The 19729-nt window shown below is 41.9% G+C and overlaps 1 protein-coding gene across 9 annotated transcripts in view; it reads right to left on the minus strand.

Annotated features, from left to right (window-relative positions):
- HMGA2 (high mobility group AT-hook 2) overlaps window positions 1-19729 on the minus strand; it is a 120240-nt gene that overhangs the window by 62047 nt on the left and 38464 nt on the right. For 3 of the 9 annotated variants that reach the window (XM_065048553.1, XM_065048552.1, XM_021283949.2), the window contains one exon: window positions 13477-13813. The exons of the other annotated variants lie outside the window; for them this stretch is intronic. In XM_065048553.1, coding sequence (XP_064904625.1) covers window positions 13574-13813 — 240 coding nt within the window. In that variant the 3' untranslated portion in view covers window positions 13477-13573. Of the gene's footprint in view, window positions 1-13476; window positions 13814-19729 lie in introns of those variants that run through there. 9 annotated transcript variants of the gene reach the window in all.

Raw genomic sequence — 19729 nt, forward strand, 5'->3', positions numbered from 1 at the left:
AGCATGAACAGAAAAGGTGGATGGATGCCAACTGGCAAAACAGATAGAAATAGCAGCGCATTATTCTAATACAAGCAGCAAAAAGACCAAGCACAAAACATCTCTCGCTCTCCCATTGACTGAGGTTGCTTTTGGCAAACAGCAGCAGGCTTTCACATGCTTATTTCCCTGCGGTTGGGGAAGATAGCTTTTGTTACGTAGCCACGAAAGGTAATACTGTACCGTCTCTGGCACTGTTGATGACTGGGGTAGTAAACAGAGGGCAAAAGGACTGATCAGCTGTTAAGCAGCTCATAGATCCTCCCCACCTTGGCTTTCTAATGAAATTCCATCAGAAGGGGTGTAGCTGGAGGAGTCCTCTGACCAATTCGCAAGCACTGGAGAATGCATGGGAAAGGGTGTGCACCTACAGAGAAGGGAAATGTGTCAACAGCTGTGACGCAGGAATCCCGGCACATTTATGAAAGGCAGGTTCACTGGGATTCGCGTGCTTCCCTCATCAACAAATCTTCACTAAAAACCGCACGGAGCCTGCTTTTCTTTCTTTCTTTCTTTCTTTTCTTTCTTTCTTTCTTTCATTTCTTTCTTTCTTTCTTTCTTTCTTTCTTTCTTTCTTTCTTTCTTTTTCTTTCTTTCTTTCTTTCTTTCTCTTTCTCTCTCTCCTTTGTTCTCTCTTTATCTCTCTTTATTTCTCTCTCTTTCCCTCTCTTTCTTATCTTTCTTTCTCTCTTATTTTTGCATTCCTGCAGGACATTAGCAGCTAAAAACTGATGCAGACCAAGGCTGACCTTTCTATGATTTTGCATGGAATATGAGGACTTGCAGGGGGATTTTTTTCATAAATTTTTGTTATGATTATGATGGTTATTATAACTATGACTATTACTGGTTTGCTTTTAAGGATTCCTTCCCCACCCCACCAACATTTACACCGAGGGTATCAAACTCATTTTCACGGGGGGGAGGGGGGCACATCAACCTCACGGTTGCCTCCAAAGGGCCAAATGTAATTTTAGGACTGTATAAAGGTAGCTACTCCTACATTTATACAGTGAAAATGAGTTTGATACCCCTGATTTACACTGTGATCAACCAAAGCAAGATAGTTAATTCAGGGACTCCCCAGTGCAAGGAAATATAATGTAACACCATTCTAAAATCAGACATGACTTCACTGCCATTTCTTTCCTTTTCTGCCACTTCCCATTTCTTATTGGGCTAATTTGATAAAAACTGTAATTGCTATTTCTTTGTAAAAGCCTCTGACAGACGTCTTGTTGCAAGAGGGACTGAGCAGAAAGGCATGATGATCAATGAAGTGTTTCACGCTGGACAGTGACAACTGATACAGATCTCCTAGGTAGACTTGCACTCTCCTGAAGTACTACATTTGATGTCTGCACATTGGGAGCTCACAAAGCACCCAAAGGCAGCACCAAGGGCTTGACCTAGTCCTCAGTAAAGCCAGTGTTCCACTGACTTGAGTGGACTCTATCTACATCAGCGTGATAAATGCACACACTTACACTCAAGCCAATAAAAATGTGCTCAAGTACAGTATGAGCTTGCACAACATCCATTTTGACAGACAAGCACAGGTAGCTTGATGTTTACATTCAATGAATCCACGTATAAGTCCTCTGATGTTATTAAAAGACGGCAACTGTGAGATGTATTTGAGGATGCCAAGGGCAGCACTTAGCTCATGAGCATCCTGAACAAAGCATTTTAAGACTGTTCACAGACTTGTCCCCTATCCAAGCAGACTTCCAATGAAGTCAACGTGGACAATGATCCTGTACAGTGCTCATGTAAGAAGAACACACAGCAAAGTAAGAATGCTCATCATAATGTGTTTGGCATCTTCATGCCTGCATTACCTGTCATTAAGAGGGAAGGAAACAGAAGCTGAATGCATTTACAAAGATACCTCCACAATTAGATTTATGCTATATATAAAGCAACAGTCCTATTAAGACAGAACAGGTGTTGATCTATTCTTGTATTTTTTTTTCTGTAAGAAGACACCTAGAAAAAGGACATGCCTACTCTCCAAGCTTTTAGTTATTTTAAACTGTGAGGGCTTCTTAGCCAGATGTGGTCTGTGTATGTTTAGTAACCCTCAAAGGATCTTCCTTCCATTCATTTTTCCAGTTTTCCCTTGAACCCTCATAAATGTTAGCATCCAACATTCTGTGGCAAGGAGTTCCACTGCTCTACAACTTGCAGTGTGAAGAACCATCTTTGCATGTCCTGATTTTAGTTGATTCCACTCACTCCTGTCTTAGAAAAGCTAGTCAACAGCCAATTCCTACCAACTCTCTTCATGCCCTTCATGATTTTATAGACTTTTCTAAACCATGTCTTTCCCAGGCTGAAGAGTCCCAGCTGACTGAGTTGTTCATCACAACTCATATGGCAGCCTCCTTGATCACCCTTTGAGCTGCTGTCAGTTCTACTACCTTCTTTCTAGGATGAGGAGACCAGAACCATATGCCATAGTCAAGATGTTGATAAACACATCAGCACACAGATTCCAGCTTACCTTCAACGCACACACAACGATTTTGATAGGGAGCTCAATAAAAAGGTAGTTTAATTACAGGAAATGGTGCCCTATAGCACCAAAAATGGTATCGCCTTATTAAAAAAGGTTTCTCTGAAAGTCAAATTTAAATAAAGATTTCACTCTACAAGTGAAATCTTGTCATCATGGAAAACAGTTCAAAGAAACAGTTGGCTAAAGAGGCCTTACTACACATATAAAGAAATCTCGGGCTTTTTGCTTGGCTACATGGGTGGGTGGTGAAGAAGGATCGGGGTGGAGTGAGGGAGGGGACAACGGTGTGTTTTGTTTCTAACTCGAGTAAATTGGAAGTGTGTGTGTTTTCCTGTGGGAAGTGCCTAGCTCTATCTCTAGTGATCTAAAATCAGTGTCAAAGGTTTGTGAATGAGTTCCAAAATGAGCAATGGCACCTCCCATCGTTAGCTGTCTACATTTTTATAACCACTTGCATACTTTTGGTCAACCACTGTAAAATAAACAGTCCTTCCCAAATGTTTTTGTTTTCTTTGACAGCACACCAATAATTCACTTGGAATGCTGCAGAATATAATAGCATTTTAAAGCTGTTGTAAAGCTGCCTTTTTATGATTTATGTTTGTTTTCAAGCAAAAAAAGATGCCCGAGCTACAAAAGTGTATGAAATCAGAAGATGTATCATGTGTGCATGTACATGTTATGTATGGGGGGGGGGCTCAAGTGGGAGACACTGTTTTAAATAATTTTCATTTTGTGGGGAAGATCTGATCATTTGCCTATGTCTTTGAAAAATGACTCAATGTAACAGCCAGATTAACTTCTGCAACTACCAAAATCTAATCAAGATGACTGGAATGATTCTCTTTCAAGAGGAACACTCAGGACCTCAAGCTTGCTACACCCCTTGAGTAGAAAAACAATAGACTTATAACTGGATATTGCATCTGACCAGAAGAAACATTTTACAAGATAGAACATTACATGACTGCAAATGCAATTGGGAAATCATATTCCAGGCTAGAGCAGAAACCTATGAAAATTACCCTGATGTCTGTTATCCTGCACTACCAGGGAGAGGGTCCATGAGACCACAGATGTTTATGTTGAGCCAGCATCACTGTGTTTCTCTTTCGCCTCCCTGAAAACTCTTGTCTCCAGTGTGCACACTGAAGACCCTAAATTGTGTTGTCTGGGGAGCAGGAATAAGCCGTACATTGAGTTTGCTCTTAAGGGCTGAGGTTATCGGTTCGGCCATCACACCTGCATTCCTGACAAACAGCTGGAGACCCAGAGAGGTCCTGGCCCAGCTCAGTGCTTCTCCAGCAGAGAGCAGTGATACGCTGTCAGTGAGCTCAGCCCTGGAAAGCAGGGAAGCTCCCAGACTCCAGAAAAGGAAAAGCTCAGAGCTGGCAAGCTCGCCAACCTGAATGCCAGAGGAGCTGGACTTGGAGAAACAGATGACAATGTGGGGTCATGTGAAAATAAAACCATTAAAAATACCTGCAAAGGCAGTGACTGAGCCAGCTTCAAGAGGAATATTCACATGAGCAAGAGCTCTCAGATCAGCTATTTGATCCTCGCAGCATTCTGCACTATAAACCAAGAAGTGCAGGGAGCACTTGTATCATAAACTCCACCTGCCTCCACATTAGTGTCTAATACTCTCTGGCAGCATTGCTAAAGATGCTTATACCTGTTCAAGTGATACCAAGGAGAAGATGCCATGATGCCAAGAGAATAGCTTCTGTCTTACAAACTGTGTTTGAAATAGCAGTGTCGCTGTAAATTTGACCAGCTCAGGTTGTGAGCAAGGCAAGATTTGCAATCAGAACGATCCTCTTTTATTAGACCAGCCAACACTGACTTAAAATAACCTAACAAACTTGTTTCAAGCTTTGTCCTGTATATAAGCCGCTTCACTTATTACCAAGATAGGCTTACACACACACACCCATACATATGGCCTCTTTATCCTTTACATCTTGTATGTATTTTATTCTGGTATATATTCTCAGTAGCCACTAGTAGTAGTAAAAAAGTCAAAATGTGAACCTTTCTTAGGCAGTAAAAGGTACTGAAAGTTAAATTACAGATTTCATTGCCGTAGTCTAAGCAGCAGGTAGATGATGGCCTGACCTGTCGCAACGCCAAAGGAACTGATCTGGACCCCCAGAAGCAAGCCTTCCCAAGTGGGAAGGTTTTCCTCTGTCCCATATGCTAGTAAAATGTTTGTTTTTCATCTAAAGATCTTAAAATGTTACACTAAGTGAAAGACCAGGATTACCATTCATATTTTACATGTGATGAAAACCGAAGCACATGAAGTACACTGTCTGGATTAAGGACACAAAGCTGGGCAGGCAAGTTTTGTGTTGTACATGGATGCTTCCCAACCGGCTTGTAGTGAGGACACCCTGATGCTGCTTTTTTTTTCCTGTCACATCATCTCAGCTCTCTGCTGCTGCTGCTTAAGCCTCCCTTGCCTCTTCACTCTTCCCCACTGTCCCCTGACCATCAGCCTGCTCTCTCCTCCCCAGCTGCTGCCTCAGCTCCTCCTCACCCTCCCGTGCCAGCAGCGCCAGTGGGGAACCCACAGCCACACTCCACCCATGGAGCTGTAAATACGGTTCTCCCCACAGCACCCTGGCTCAATGGGCAACCTGGCCTAGTGAGGGCCACCTGCTTGGGTGACACCAGCTGATTTAAACCATCATTTGTCTCTTTGGGCTTTGTGCACCACATGTAGACACAAGTCTGCTCTTACAGTGGAAAAAAACACGTAACATCCACACAAATTGCATTTTCTCGAAAGTACTGTTAGTGCAGCCTTCATATTGGCGCTACAAGGCTATTTCACACCAGGTGTCACCAAAGGAAGGCTGTAATGTCAGCGGGCAGCTTTGTTAATCAAGAACATGCATGTGTACACACACACTCCATCCAACCATGGCCACTTCACCTTGCCTAGAGAAGCAAAGGAGTCTTTCTTGTCTTAATGAAACCCAGGCAGGAACTGCTCTTTAAGCAGTGACAGTTCAGAGCTGGCTCTGTGTTATTTATAGCCCTATAACCTGGCTAGCCTGTCTCTCTTTCCACCCATGTGCAAGATAAGGAAAGCTTGTGAATCCTGCTACATGCCCTGTGGCAGGGGATAGCCAGGGTGTAGGAGAAAGGGTGGTGGTGAGAGCCTTGCTGATGCTGCTAAGAACCAGACTGGCTTCCCTTTTGCTGGAAGCCTGTCTGGGTGGTGGCAGGGCTGGAGAGTTCAGGCACACTTGTAACTTCCTCTGCACTAACCCAGACAGATGCTGGCCACTGGCTCCAAATGAGCAGCTCAACTTGATTCTTCCTACTCTTCTCCTCCTCATTCCTGCCTTGGTAGCCTCAAGATATTTCCAGAGCAGCATCTACTACAAAACTTTTCAGTAAAACTGTTGAGGCAAGAGAAAAGTGTAAGAATTACATCAAGACAGAATTTCACAACTGTAAATATGGGATTCTGCTGTTTTCTCATTTCACCATATCCTGCCTGAAGTAATCCTATGCTTTTTGGTCTCAAGTATGCATGTGGGCACAATTCCTTTTTTTTACTCAAATAACCACATACTCTTTCTGCATCTTGTGGATACATGACCCTGAGGATACAGCATGAGTTGAAAAGGGTCTGAGAGGGATCTTTGTCTTCTGTAATGGTCCCCAGCCTTCCCCATGTCTGGGCAGCACACTAAGGAGAGGGAAGCTCTTGCTTTCTCCATCAGCCTGGGCTGTACTGCCAAGTAGCATGTTGTATCTATGGATCACGCCAGGTGGTCCTGTAGTCACCATGTAGCCTGTAACCAGCAGATCAGTATCCTGAATGGTAAGGAAAATAACCATGAAAGCAGAAATGAAGAACTTTTTTTGTCAGATCCTTTGCCACATGTTGACTTCAGACCCTCTCCTTGCAGCCAACATCCTTGTTTCTGCCTGAATCTAAAAATGACACAAACCTATCTGTTTGTCATCAACATTGTGAAATTTAAGTCTGGTACCACCTGGAAAGTCAAAGAGCTACCTCCTTCTTCTTCTTCTTCCTCTTCTTCTTCTTCTTCTTCTTATTATTATTATTATTGTTACAAAGTTAGATGATATTATTCTAAGGACAGCCTCTGTTAGAGCTTTCTGATATCCTTTTGGTAAGACAGGTTGAGGAGGCAGTGACCTCCTTTCCCCAGATACATGGAAGGCATAAAAGGAGCAAAACACTCCTCTGTGCATATAGCAGGTGTAAAACTTTTGAGCAGATGGTTGCCTTCCATGTTCTCAGAGCAAAAATTCTGGGATTAATTGGTATTTTTTTGTAGCTCACTACTCCTCAGTACCAATATGGCTTATTTTGGCACACCTTTGTAAGCCTCAAGCCCTTGTGACCTTTTGTGCTTTCAGGAGGACCAAGACAATGCAGCTTGTTCATAATATTGCGGAAATGTGGCAAAAAAACAGCTAGTTTTCATTCAGGATAGTGACCCACAGGAGAGTGAGGAGATACTATGTAACAGCACTTGCTGCCAAGCATGCAAGAGGCAGAGTGATGCTTTCAATATCCATTACACGTTCCACCTTCAGAGGGTGGTTCATGTGACAGCTGGAACCAAAAGCTTCAGGCTGCCTTCCTGAGTTAAACATTCCAGGACACAACAGGGGAAGAAGGATCAGGGTGGCACCTTTCCCAAAAGGCACACACGCAGCGAGGTGAATTTTGGAGGGCTGGCTCAAATCAAGCGACACTCCGCATTTTGCATTCCTTTCGGTGACTGTGATCTCCTGCCACTATGCAAGATTCCCTTTGACATGTTCCTACCCCTGGGCCACGAAAGCATCAGTCTCCCTGCTCCCTCCTTGCCCTGCCACCACCCTGGGCCACACTCACTGGCAGCAGCGATGGAAGTGATGCTCCACACACCTCAAGCCCAGGCTCCCCAGCCAGTGAAGAATGCAGGCTGCTGCGCCGGCTGAAAGGCTTGGGAAAGTGCAGCCCTGCTGTTTCATGTCAACATTCCTCCCCCTCTGCCTTTCCCAAGGTCTCCGGCAGAAAATCCTTTTTTGTTCTTATCAGTTCAAACAAGAACAATGAATTCTTCAAGCCCGCAAGAATGTGACAAGGTGCCAACAAAGGCAACCAGGAAGGTGATGTATGGTCTATAGGCTGCAGCTCAAATAAATCACTTCACAAACCAGTGCTGCAAGGAGGGAATTCAAACAGCTTAGAGCCTCTATTTCTAGTTCTCCCCTTCAGATTTTCACCTGCCAAGTATCCCAAATAAAAAGCAGTATGTGTGATGCTAAACTGCTGCATGCCCTCTGCTTTTGTTACCAGAAATAACTGTGCAGCATCTAATTAAATGGATATTACAGCAGTGTGCCTGCACAGCCTTGGTGGAGGCAGAGTTGCAGTTTCCATTGTAAAGCCCTGTATTCAAGAGCTACAATTGTCTGTAAAACTGGATCACCGAGTGGAACCTGGCGGACACAGCTGTCAGTCAAGCAGCAAATGAGTTTTACTGTATTTCAGAAATAATTGATTTGTCTCTTTTAAAATCATACTAATGTTGGGGGTTCCTGTTTGTTTGGGGTTTCTTTTGTTTATGTTGCTTTGTTTTTTTTAAATGTGGTGACTACTTCTGGATGCTTTTTAGTATATGTCTTGCATTTCAACAAAGAAACACTGATCTCCTAGTCAGCTAATCTGGGAAAAAAAAAGAATAATGACCAACATATTCAGTCATAAAAAGGCAGCTTAGTAGGTACATATTCTGTGTAACCAAGGATTCAGATGTCTCATTATTTGTTTGGACAATATGCCTTCTAGGCAGAATTCACATGATGCTTGACACTGAAGAAATGAGAAGAATTGTTTCATGCTAAAACATACACACAATGGTGAAAATTCACCATCTGGACCAAACAACAGTCAGGTGTCTAAGAAAGATGCCCAGCCCACACATGGGCTCTTTACCAGCCAGCAACTGAAATGAAGCACCCCTAGCCTTGCCCTAAATTAAGGACTCCTCAATTTGGTTTTGCCTGTGCATCCCTGCAGGTACAGCAGCAGCACCCAGCCCTGTGCAGGCACCATGCACGGGCAGGAGGAGCTCAGCTGTGCAGGCAGCAGCTGGGCACCCTCTGGAAAAGCCTGTGTGCTACTGCTGCTACATACAGCACAGCTCCAGCCCTACAGAGCAAACTTTCTGGAACAGCAACCCGTGACTCACCATTAAACTTTTTCATGTATTACCAACACTGCCACACCAAAACAGTCATTTGAAAAATGTTTAAAACGGTCCACACTGTGGACTCCTTTTCTTGGACTCCATTGGAGGGAGCACAGAATGGCTGCAGAGGGAGAATCAGCGTTACAAAGCCAAGGCCTCCATGGGCCACGGCCCTGCAACTCTGTTCTCACCTGAGACAGGGGGCTGCAGGAGCCCACACTCACAGCTTGTCTGAGTGGATCTGTCACACCTCCCCAACCCTGCTTCTTAGCACTAACCTATATTACTATGAAAAACCTTGTTGGTGCTACACCTGGGATGTCCAGCTCTGTCTGCAGCTCCTCAACAGAACCCAGATACGGTGCTTCATTGATGCAGAGAACATCTTCACCATGGACAGATTTCTCCTATTTTACACCACCTCAGCTCAGCTCAGGAGACATGCTGCTCAGCAGACTCTCCATCATCTGCCTCATCTACATCCTGCCCCACCAGTGTACGTACAGTGTGGATGCCAGTTGCAACAGGTACACTAGGTCTGTGCATCCCTATCTTGCCTATGTATCCTCAGAAAAGAAAGCACCACCGTATCTCTTGCTATTAGCCTGTAGCAACCAGGCTTTGCTGGATTTGCTGGCTCTAAGTTGGCCCTGCTTGCCATCTAGTGAATAAGAAACACAGTAAAGAGGAAGAAATAACACACCTGACTGACGGAGCTTTTCAGATCAACTTTTACTGCTTGTGTTAATAACTGATAATGCACCAGCAAACATACTTCACAGTATCGAAAAAAAGCTATGACATATCCATAATGAGAAACCTTAGTATGGCTCTGGATTACTATATTTTTCCTAACAAATGGGGAAGACAGAGTTGGCGTTGTGTGAGGCTCCCAGCCTACTGTCACTTCTTAAAATGGCTTCAGTTGAAGCAGGACTTGGTCCTCCATCTTTAATGGACAGACTTGAACATCTTTGGAGAAGTAGTTTTCTTTAACTATGTACAGATATATTAAAAAAAAATATATTCCTGCCCTAAATACATATTTCACACAACATACCTAAGCACTCAAGTAAGTAATTGAAATGCTGGATTGAAATGGCTTATTTGGAACTGCTGCAGTCTGCTGACTGCAAAAAAAAAGTCCTCCTCAGAGATTCCTGTGCAAAAGTCATTCTAGCAGAACGGGAAAAGTTCCCTTCTGATAATAACCTTGCCACTTGTACTCACCAGAGGACTACCTGTGGGCATGGATCTAAGCCTGGAAACACTCATGGATATGAGTGCCCCTGGCTTATACCAGTCAAAACCATCATTCCAGAAATGCAGCATTCCTGATGGGTGAGGTGTGGCAACAACAGAGGTGAGACGTGGCACGGAGCCCAAGTTCATTCCCTCAGACATCACAATCAGACTGAGCTCTGTGCCATCTGGTGGGACTGGGGGCTCGAGGCAGGGAATGGGAGGAAAAGAGGACAGCTGGGCTACCGGGGCCAGCGAGGCAGGTTACAGAAGAAACAGCCCAGATGGGATGCTGAAGAGGAGGGAGGATGGGAATGAAGGCTGGTAGAACAACACTTGGGAGGTACCACCTTGAAAGACTGGTGCCCTAAGTTCCATGACGTGTCCTGTGATACTTCATGAGTTTCTTAAACTCTCAGATGTTGGAACCAAATGCATATTTTAAAATATTAGAATACATCACCATTAAACTATTTTTAAAGGAAAAGCTCTAAATCCTGAAGGTAAATATAAAAGCAGATTCTCTTTTAAGTCTCTTATGATTCTCTTCGGCCAATCTCATGAAGCCTGATGTATGTATTCTCTTTTATAAAAATTCTGTACAGCTACAGAAATTACATATGGGAGGCACCAGGGCACTTTTCAAAATCACATATATAGTTTTTATACAAGAGAGATTTTGATGTTTTAAGATAAATGACAACTAAGGGGCAAAGAAGGGCAACACCAAGGAATAGAAACTATTTTTACATTATCACTACAAACTTACATTTTACATTACTAATAAAGCGTTGACTGTTTTTATCTGCTCTACAGTCTGCTGGCCCATCTAAATAAAAATTACAAAAATATAAAGCACTTTCAAGTAAAACATATAATTTTATTGTACGCATAATTCTCTTTGCTTTTTAATTGTAATTCAGACCTTACTAAATCATTCATCTACACCACATGGATAAAAAGGCCTGAAAGAAAATGACATCAGCTCCATTCTTCTATTAAATCAGTTCTTTATATCAATCTTGAAGAATGCCAAGGGAATTTTAGCTAACAGAGACAGTATGTTAATATATTTCACCTCAACAGCACAAGGCCTCAGCCCATATTACAAGCAGAAATGCTCTTTAGCATCCTCTTATTCTCACCTCATAAAACAAACAAGTGAATACACAGTTTGGCAGAAAACTCCCACCTCAAGAAAGGCCCCAAATGACATAAAAGCAGATGTCACAGGCTGGGGCTGAATTACAGTGAATAAGCCTCCCATCATGAGCACCATCTTTGTGTGCCTAACACAGATACACTCTGCTGCAGCATCTTACTCAGATAAATACATATTTGCATAGCAAATGAATGTACATTTTTAATAGAAACAAATGATGTGGTACGATTAACTACCAATTTTCACTCTGAAACGGTGTCAAAAAAGAGTCAACTGACCACCTAAAAAAATTGCAGCTCAAAAGTAATGTTTAACAAAATCCTGTGCGCAGTTTATAATGTATTAATTTTGTGATGTCTGTGAAAGGAGAAACCCATTTTCCATGTGACCTAAATAAGCATATTCATCTGAGGGGAAGAGGGATAAATGACCTAATCCTGCTTGTTGCCAATTTGAATTCAGTGTGCTCTCTGAAGGACTTCACTGACAACCAACAGTAGTCGGCACCTCGAGCTTGGAGACCTCACAGAGTTTCCAAAGAGTTGGAGCAAGGCTGCAATGGTCTCTCATAATGAAAGAGAGTAATATGGTAATATGGTATACTGGATCCTCTGCTGTTAATTACAGTAATGCCTTGTTTAGATGGTTACTAGTCTTACGTTATTAGTAAAATCTCTGCATCGTTATTCAAATCCCAAATGCTACCTCTTCTCCATTAGTTCTTTCCTAAAAAGATGAGGACAGGCATTCCAGTTAGACTGTCAGGACCCGTATCCCTCCTGAAATGGTTGCCAGCAAGGAACACTTCAGGAAGAGCATTTGAGTAAGACAAGTACATATTGATACTTCTCATAATGCTGCCTCAGTTTTCAGCGATTTATGGCTCTGGGACTTCCTGAACCTAAGCTCTGGTATTGAATAGCCCAAGATAAAAATCACATTCTTTGAATCTGTCCAATTAATCTCTGCATTTCCATAAAAACTACCCGTTTCAGCAACATCTTATAATAAGGGGTTTCAATATGCCTTTTGTGATGAAGCATTTTCTTTTGTTTCTTTCAGACATACCAGCTACTACTTTTATTAAATTACTGACAGTTCTGTTACCAAGAGGAATGACAGTGAACATTTCCCCTCCTGTTTGCCATGACTGATTCTTGAGACCCCTGAAACACATCGTACCTACGGTCATCTTCCCTCTTGGCCAAAGAGACCTGCTCTGTTTGATTATCCACCTGAAATTCACTCTACACCTTCAATTATCCATTTTACTCTCCTGTGTGTCTTTTTGAGTCCTAATTTCCTCATAATTCCTCACACCCTCCACGCTCTAATTTTTAGCTAGCAGAGGAGAGCCTCCAGCATAGCCAAGGAATGCTCAGGGGAGTCTGGAGGAGACCTGAAGTTTCCTTTGGTTGTGTCTAGACTGAGTGGTGGCCGAATGCCATGGGGTGCCAACTGTCCAGATCAAAGACGTCGCTTGAGCATGCCACGACTCCCCTCTAGCCTCTGCCTTCTGGTTTCCTTTGCACAGAGAAAGGCATGTGTGTTTTGGGGGAGGAAAAAGTCAGGGGCTGGTTCACTCCTGGGTCTTGCCTGGACATGGATTTGGCACGTGGCTGGGGTGCACATCTGGAGTTAGGTGCTTACAACAGTCTCAAGCCCACTAAATTATATGCAACCTTCTTATTTTCATAAAGCTGCTAATGACTGGGCTAGCTGCTTGGGTAAGTAACAATTCCTGTTGCCCTGAGGGTCAAGCAGCACATATGAAGTCACCCTCACTTTGGTCTTTACAACTCGATGCAGAGTGGCGACACTTCTCTGGTGACAGTGTGACCTCAGGCATCCTAAACATCCTGCATGCCCTTTCAGCACACTCTAGGAAGAAGCCTGTTGCTATCTCTAACATCCCAACACCAGTCACATAACTTTGCCACCAAAACATGGTATGAACTATATGGTAGTGGCTTGAAACGTGGTCCCAGCTCATCCCTTTTGTCCCTTTCCTCCTCTGGCTTGTTGACTGCAAGCCTTCCCTGTGGCCCACTTTGGAAACACCTGCACTGGAATCGCCACACACCAAGTCTCTGTCCTCCCCTGCAAAACATCACCTCAGCTGCAACCTCTCCTCAGGGCCTCTTCCTTCCCCAAAGGTTCATTCTGCAGAAGGCAGATGAGATAAGGTAAAACTGGGGACAGTCATGCAGGTTTTACCTTGTTCTCTTACAGATCTACAGAGATTAACCAGAAACAAAAGTATAGCCTGTGGCTGTTTCATGGAGTTACCAGTGTTTCAAAGACTAAGCATGAAAAGTACGTATTCTCGAGGATTTATTTTTGTTTACGGTTTGTTTGCTTTTTAAACTAAGCTTCTTAAATTCTCATTAAGGAATCATGCACTGCACTTGCAGGCCCAGCTAAATTAGTTTTGCAGCAACCTGCCTTTGCCTTGAGCTGCTCTGAATTGCTCCTAACAACATCCCAGTTGTTTTGGGAAACCCTGTGTCTGTCAAATGGTGACATGGTCTTCTGCTGTTGAACTGTCCCCTTCATCCAAGGCGACAGGAGCTCAAAGGATCTGGTTTCTCTTCTGACAGCTTCAAGTAACAGGACCTAAATTGGAATTGGAGTGGAATTTCGTGGTGAAAACAGAAACACTGTCATCACATTGTCGCTGCATAGAGCCCCAGACAGATATGCACACTCAGTAGGTTTTTATATCCACTTTTAACACCTGCTGCTCTCCAGAGAGTTAAGAAAATAGAAAAATTAAACTACCATTCAACTACATTAACATGAGAGAGGCAGGCACTGCATTATTTGGCAATGCTTTCATGGCTTGAGTTAACCCGACCATAAACATATTTTTTAAAATGTGTAACTGGTCCCTCATCTTTGAATGGAACCTCCATAAAATATTATATAAATCTACTTTAACATGTGCACAATTTCACAAATTGCTGTTTAAAGGCTTCATGTCTATGGTACAGTAGTTGATGGAAGAGGAACAACCCCGTAGGGAACAGGGATGTAGATCTCAATGCTGTTCCTGGTTATGCTAAAGACTTTCTATACTTCTCTGAGCAGGACAAGGAGACTGATTTTTGTGGATTGTAAAAGGCGATATTACTGCCTTGTATCTATTCCAGCTGAGGTCACAAACCTTTAGGGAAGTGCTTAGACATTGCTGCAGTAAGCAAAGACTCTGTTTTCAAATGTTATAGGGGCTAAAGAGGCTATACTGGTTCAATATATTGGAATACAACCTCTAATTTATGCCGTCTTCCACTGACATAAACCAGAGAAAAGGGGAAAAAATAGCTTTCTAATAAGGTGGAAACAGTAACTGTGCAGTACTGAAGAACATGCTCTACGCCAGTGCTTCCCCACCGTCCCTGCTGCCACCCCATGCAAGGCAAAGAATGGGGGATGCCACAGGGGTACCTTTGCCATCTGCTTGGGAACCTGCCTCCTCACCTGGCAGCCCAGCAGAGCCGTGCACTTCAACTCCCAGCATCCACTGAAGGTGTTTGGGTCGGAATCACGTAATTCAAATTTTTTGCATTCTATTTGTGCAAAATCATCTGCGCAAAAAGTCGGCTGACTCAACAGACTTCTACTATAGCTATATCTGACTTGTCATTTTAAAAAGGTGCTTTCAATTCATATATCTGCACTTTTTTTGGTTGTGTTTTTTATTTTGGTTTGGTTCATTGGGTGTTTTTTTGAGGAGGAGAAGGAGGGAAAAGTAGTGCAGTAAGGGCATTATTTTCTCACTCTGCCTGTATTCATTACTTCATGTCATTGGGATGAATTTCAGTGAATCCAAATGTAACCTCTACCATGACACTGCCTGAAATTCAACACGTTCACAATTCTTCCTATCTGATGAATAAGTACACTTCATTATGTATAAATAATCCTGAACATTTGGAAGTGTTTGGGTATCAATATGAACTTACTTGCAACTTGCTAAGGGTTATTCTCTCACAGACACATATAGATGGATATATATATATGTAAGAAAATGGAAACGGAGATGTAGATACACTGCTGTGGAACTGAAGATGTGTTGTTATGGGACAGCATGTTCATTAAAAATTAGAATACTTTTATTTAGTGTTCAGAAAAGTTCTACAGCATATTACCATACACTGGCATATTTAAAGCAGATAAAGAACAAACGGAAAGCACAAAGAAACAATGGCAGATTCTCTGCATCTAAGAGAAGTTATAATATTGATTTGTGTTGTATTGAAAGATGCTAAAGTTGGAGACACACTTCTAGTCCAGAAGTCCCAGATACTTTACATCCATCAAAATACATATTCTTTATTGTAAAATATGTTGGACCTGCTGTTTCAGCTGAAATCTCTTATTATTGAGATACTACCTGTAATATAGAAGCATACCGAACTAGAAATTAAGACCTTAAGAGCACTTGCAGTGAGTCAGAATAAAGTCTATTTCTAGAGTAGTGTCAGCTCAGACAGTGGCTCAGAGTGGATGCTGAGGAAAAATACACGTGGCTAATATGGAATGACACTTCCTGCATTTTTGCAATGGGAGATGGCATTAAGTCCACTGAGTTTAAAAATACCTTTTGTACAAGGTCTGTAAAAATCCTTTTTCTTCATCTTACTTTCCTCTTTGAATTTGTCTAACAGTTTGGTAAACCAATGTACACATCTGACACAAAGAACTTCTGTAGTAACGAGCTCAACAACTTAACTGTGTTATGCGGAAAAAAATACTCTCTTTTGTTTGTTTTTACGCTAACAATTTCTGTTGGTCTTCGAGTTGTCATATTATGCAAAGTAATAAATAACAATTTTCCATTCATGTCCTATACAGAACTAATTAGATTCACAGGTGTCTGTTGTATTTCTTCTTCAGTTTTCTCATTTTTAGTTGGAAGACCTGGTCCATTTATTTCCCCTTGTCAAGAAATAATTCTGTACCTCCGAACAATCTAATATTCACTTGCCCTTCTTCAGGTCCATTATTATTTGTAGTGTCCAAATCCACTCAAAATCCACGTGTGCCACTGAGTTATCTATGCCAGAATTAAGTCTCTTTTTCTTTACTAGCACTCATTGAGATTTTACTCCCTGCTTTTGGCCACTGCTGTTACAGAACTGCCATTTTGTGAGACCTGTCCATCCTGACTCCAAGTTCTCGTTCCTGTTTGGAAATAACTAACTTTGAGCTCACCTTTGCAAAGGCAGAGCTGCCTCTCGCCACCTCGAACACTGAACACAAAGCATCACCTGCCATTGCATTGCCAGGCCACTCAGTACCACCTTCTGCAACTGCTCACAATCCTTTTTAGTATTAACTCATTTTTTATTATGACTAATTCATAACTTCGCACAACCAGCTTCAAAGTAATGAATTTTGAGCAGCTCTGGTCCCAGCACAATTCCTACTGGTATGTCTCCTCCATCATCAAAGCAGCCCAGAAGAGGACTTTCTCTCTCACTCCCTGACCGCTTAATTCTTTTAAAGCACTCAATGAATAACACCGAAAAAAACCCTATTTTGGAAAACCAGACACATCACATTGACTGAACCATCCCTAGACACACAGTTAGTAGTTTTCTTTCAGAGAATTCCAACATGTTTGTGGTACACAATTCCTATCTAAAAAAGCTTATTGCTTTTCTACTTTTTTTTTACTCATTCTTCCAATCAACATTATACTTGCCTGAGTCTCTACAATTTGATTCTTTTTTATAACTTATATCTCGTTGCCTGGTGCGGCGATCAGACCTACTAGCCTGTAGTTCCAGGAGCTCTCTTGGTGTCAGAATGGCTGTCACCACCTTCTCTGGTGCTGAGCCACCCACTCTATGCCCTATAGCTAGGGCTTTGCTGTGGGAAGTTTGGAAATTTCATATCTCAGTTTGATCTGACATCTTCAGAGAGCAGTATTTGGCCCTGACAATTTGTCACTACTAATTTGTTGATGTGTTTGAAAACTCCTTCACCTGCATTTCAACATTAGTCAGCTCCCCAGAATCATTCTCTGTAAATAAGGTTCTGGCCTGGAAATCTTAAATTCTTCTATGGTGTCTAGAATTTGTACCTTTCTGCTCCTGTGGTCTTGCCTTACTTGAGCTCTCCTTTTACTTTTTCAAGATTCATTGCCTCTACAGACTCTTCAATGACCTCCTGTTTCCAGCAAGTTTGCAAGTGTTTTTATTAGTTCTTCCAAGCCTTTAGCAGGCTGTTCCTCAGCACCTTTTTAAGACTGTTTCATCAATGCTTCCCATTTAGCATGCTTCACATTTAACATAAACATATTTTCCTTTCTCCTTCATTTGGACATAAATTCTACTTTTTGAAGACTATTTAAAATTGTCTTCTCCACTCATCTCCTTAGAAATGGCAGCCTTTTCATAATCTTGCTAAAGTTGGTATATACATACTATACATACATTAAGATGACTGTAAGCAGTCTTTTTGTCGGTGAAAGTCACCCTTTTGACTCTTCCTTTTAATTCCCTTTTAACCTCAGTGTTATGCTGTTCCTCCTTATGAGCTCAGATATGACTGTGGAGAAACTACTGTGAAGTAGAAGAACAAGGATGATTCACTGGGTCATCTTTGCCCAGTATGACTATGACTGTATGGATTTTATGTATGCTATTTTTATACAGGATACTGTGAGGTTCCTTTTCCCAAGGACCAATAAAACACTCTTTGCTCTGGATCATGCATTCAATTACAAATCCAATGATGAATGACTGGTTGTTGCTGCACTTTAAATGCTGGTTGATCGGCTCACATCAGATGACTCTGTGGCATCAACTTCACCTCCTCATAATATTATTCCTCAATTCAAGTTTACTTCTTTGAAGATTTCAGAGAAAAGACTCCGAAGCCTATATTTAAATCTACCCTTTAACAGCTTTAGGCAAACTGGTGGAGCAGTGTGGGCCAACCTGCAATTCTTCTGGCTATTTCAGAGGCCATTTATCTGGCACCTTTAATGAATACCTTTAGTTTCATAAAGATTTTTATATTCTACACATGTATTGCTTTTGTGAATACTGTTAATCACTCCTTCAGGTCATTGCTTTTCCAGATTCATCAAATCTTTGTATCATCATTCACCTAACAAAAACTGTGGCAATAACCATTTTGTGAGAAAATTAATTTAGAGGCACTAGGCTTTTTGCTGTTATTGAAAGGGCTTGACCTCATTAATTCTTTGGTTGGAATTTGGTTCCAGAAATACCTGTGAGGATTATTTCACAGGTTCATTTTCTAGTTCTTAGATGTCTAATTGCCTAATTTGTAGATGTGATCAGGTAGTTAGTGTTCTAAGCACCATAAATGGCAACCACAATTATTTCCTGAAGCAAATTTACAGGCAAAAAAAAAGAAAGGCCATTTTTCAAAAACAGACTAGAAATGTGGTTTTGATTGTAGATAAAAGCATCCCCAGCAGCACTAAAATACAGCCAGAGGTGTCATTCATGCCGAAAGTGGCAAAGGCTAGGTTCATAATTGCTAGATATTGGCTACATTTAGTGAAGCTGTAAATGGTACATGGTGACAAGCACTTTGGCCTTTTCAAACCTTTTCTTAATTATTATGAACTTATTATCAAACCTAAAAAAGAGTTGGGCAAATGCACCTAATATCTGTTTGCCTATTTGTACTTTACTGGGCAGCGTCTCTTGCACGTGTACCTGTGTACAAGCGTAAAAAAAGTGAAGCCTTCTAACTGCGCGAGGTGTGAAGACCATGAGCCTGGGACAAATGCTATTCTGAGTTTCTCCCTTTCAACTTTTGGCAATTTCAATAGCATCATAGGCTGTGGTCTATCATCCCGAGGCCTTTATCTTCTGTAGATTAAAAAAATGAAAGGCAAATAGCATGCAAGATAAATAGATACAGTCATTTATGTCAGCTATACAGACATACACAGTCAGATCTAGTCATCCTTGTACAGGACATCTGGGCTGCACACAGCCCAATGTCTTGCACTGACATCAAGACTTCCTCAAAATACCAAGGTTGGTTACGGGAGCTGACTAGTGACTCTACAACCCTGGCAGACCTCAGTGTTGCTGCCCTTCAGTTTTCTGATTATTTATTCCAACTTATAAAAAATGTTTTAAAGTAGCGAGTGGAGCCTGCCGGAATCCTCAATTAGTATAAAACGCAATAGCTCGGTGGAGCTATTGCAGTTTGTTGCAGCTGAGAATTTTTGTGCAAACACTTCTCTAACTCCATTCACTTATAACCTGGCTTCTGCCCCAAGAGCTTAGCACCTTTGCATAAGAGAAGGTCACAGTACCACAGACCTCTGGATTTGCCAAAAACATTAGACTGTGTCTGTGAAATCTTTCCATGGGAATAAAAATCCACAACAGACAAAAGATTTTCTGCCTGGTTTTGTTTTGGATAGTAATGAAGGAAAATTACAAAATCAACCCTCTTCAGTACAGAAGCAAAGCCCTCTTTAAGTCCCACTTCTTTAACTGAAAGTCCCATCTATGGAATGCTGGAACTCGG

Source organism: Columba livia, chromosome 1 (genome assembly GCF_036013475.1).
Source record: "Columba livia isolate bColLiv1 breed racing homer chromosome 1, bColLiv1.pat.W.v2, whole genome shotgun sequence".
NCBI classification, from domain to species: domain Eukaryota; kingdom Metazoa; phylum Chordata; class Aves; order Columbiformes; family Columbidae; genus Columba; species Columba livia.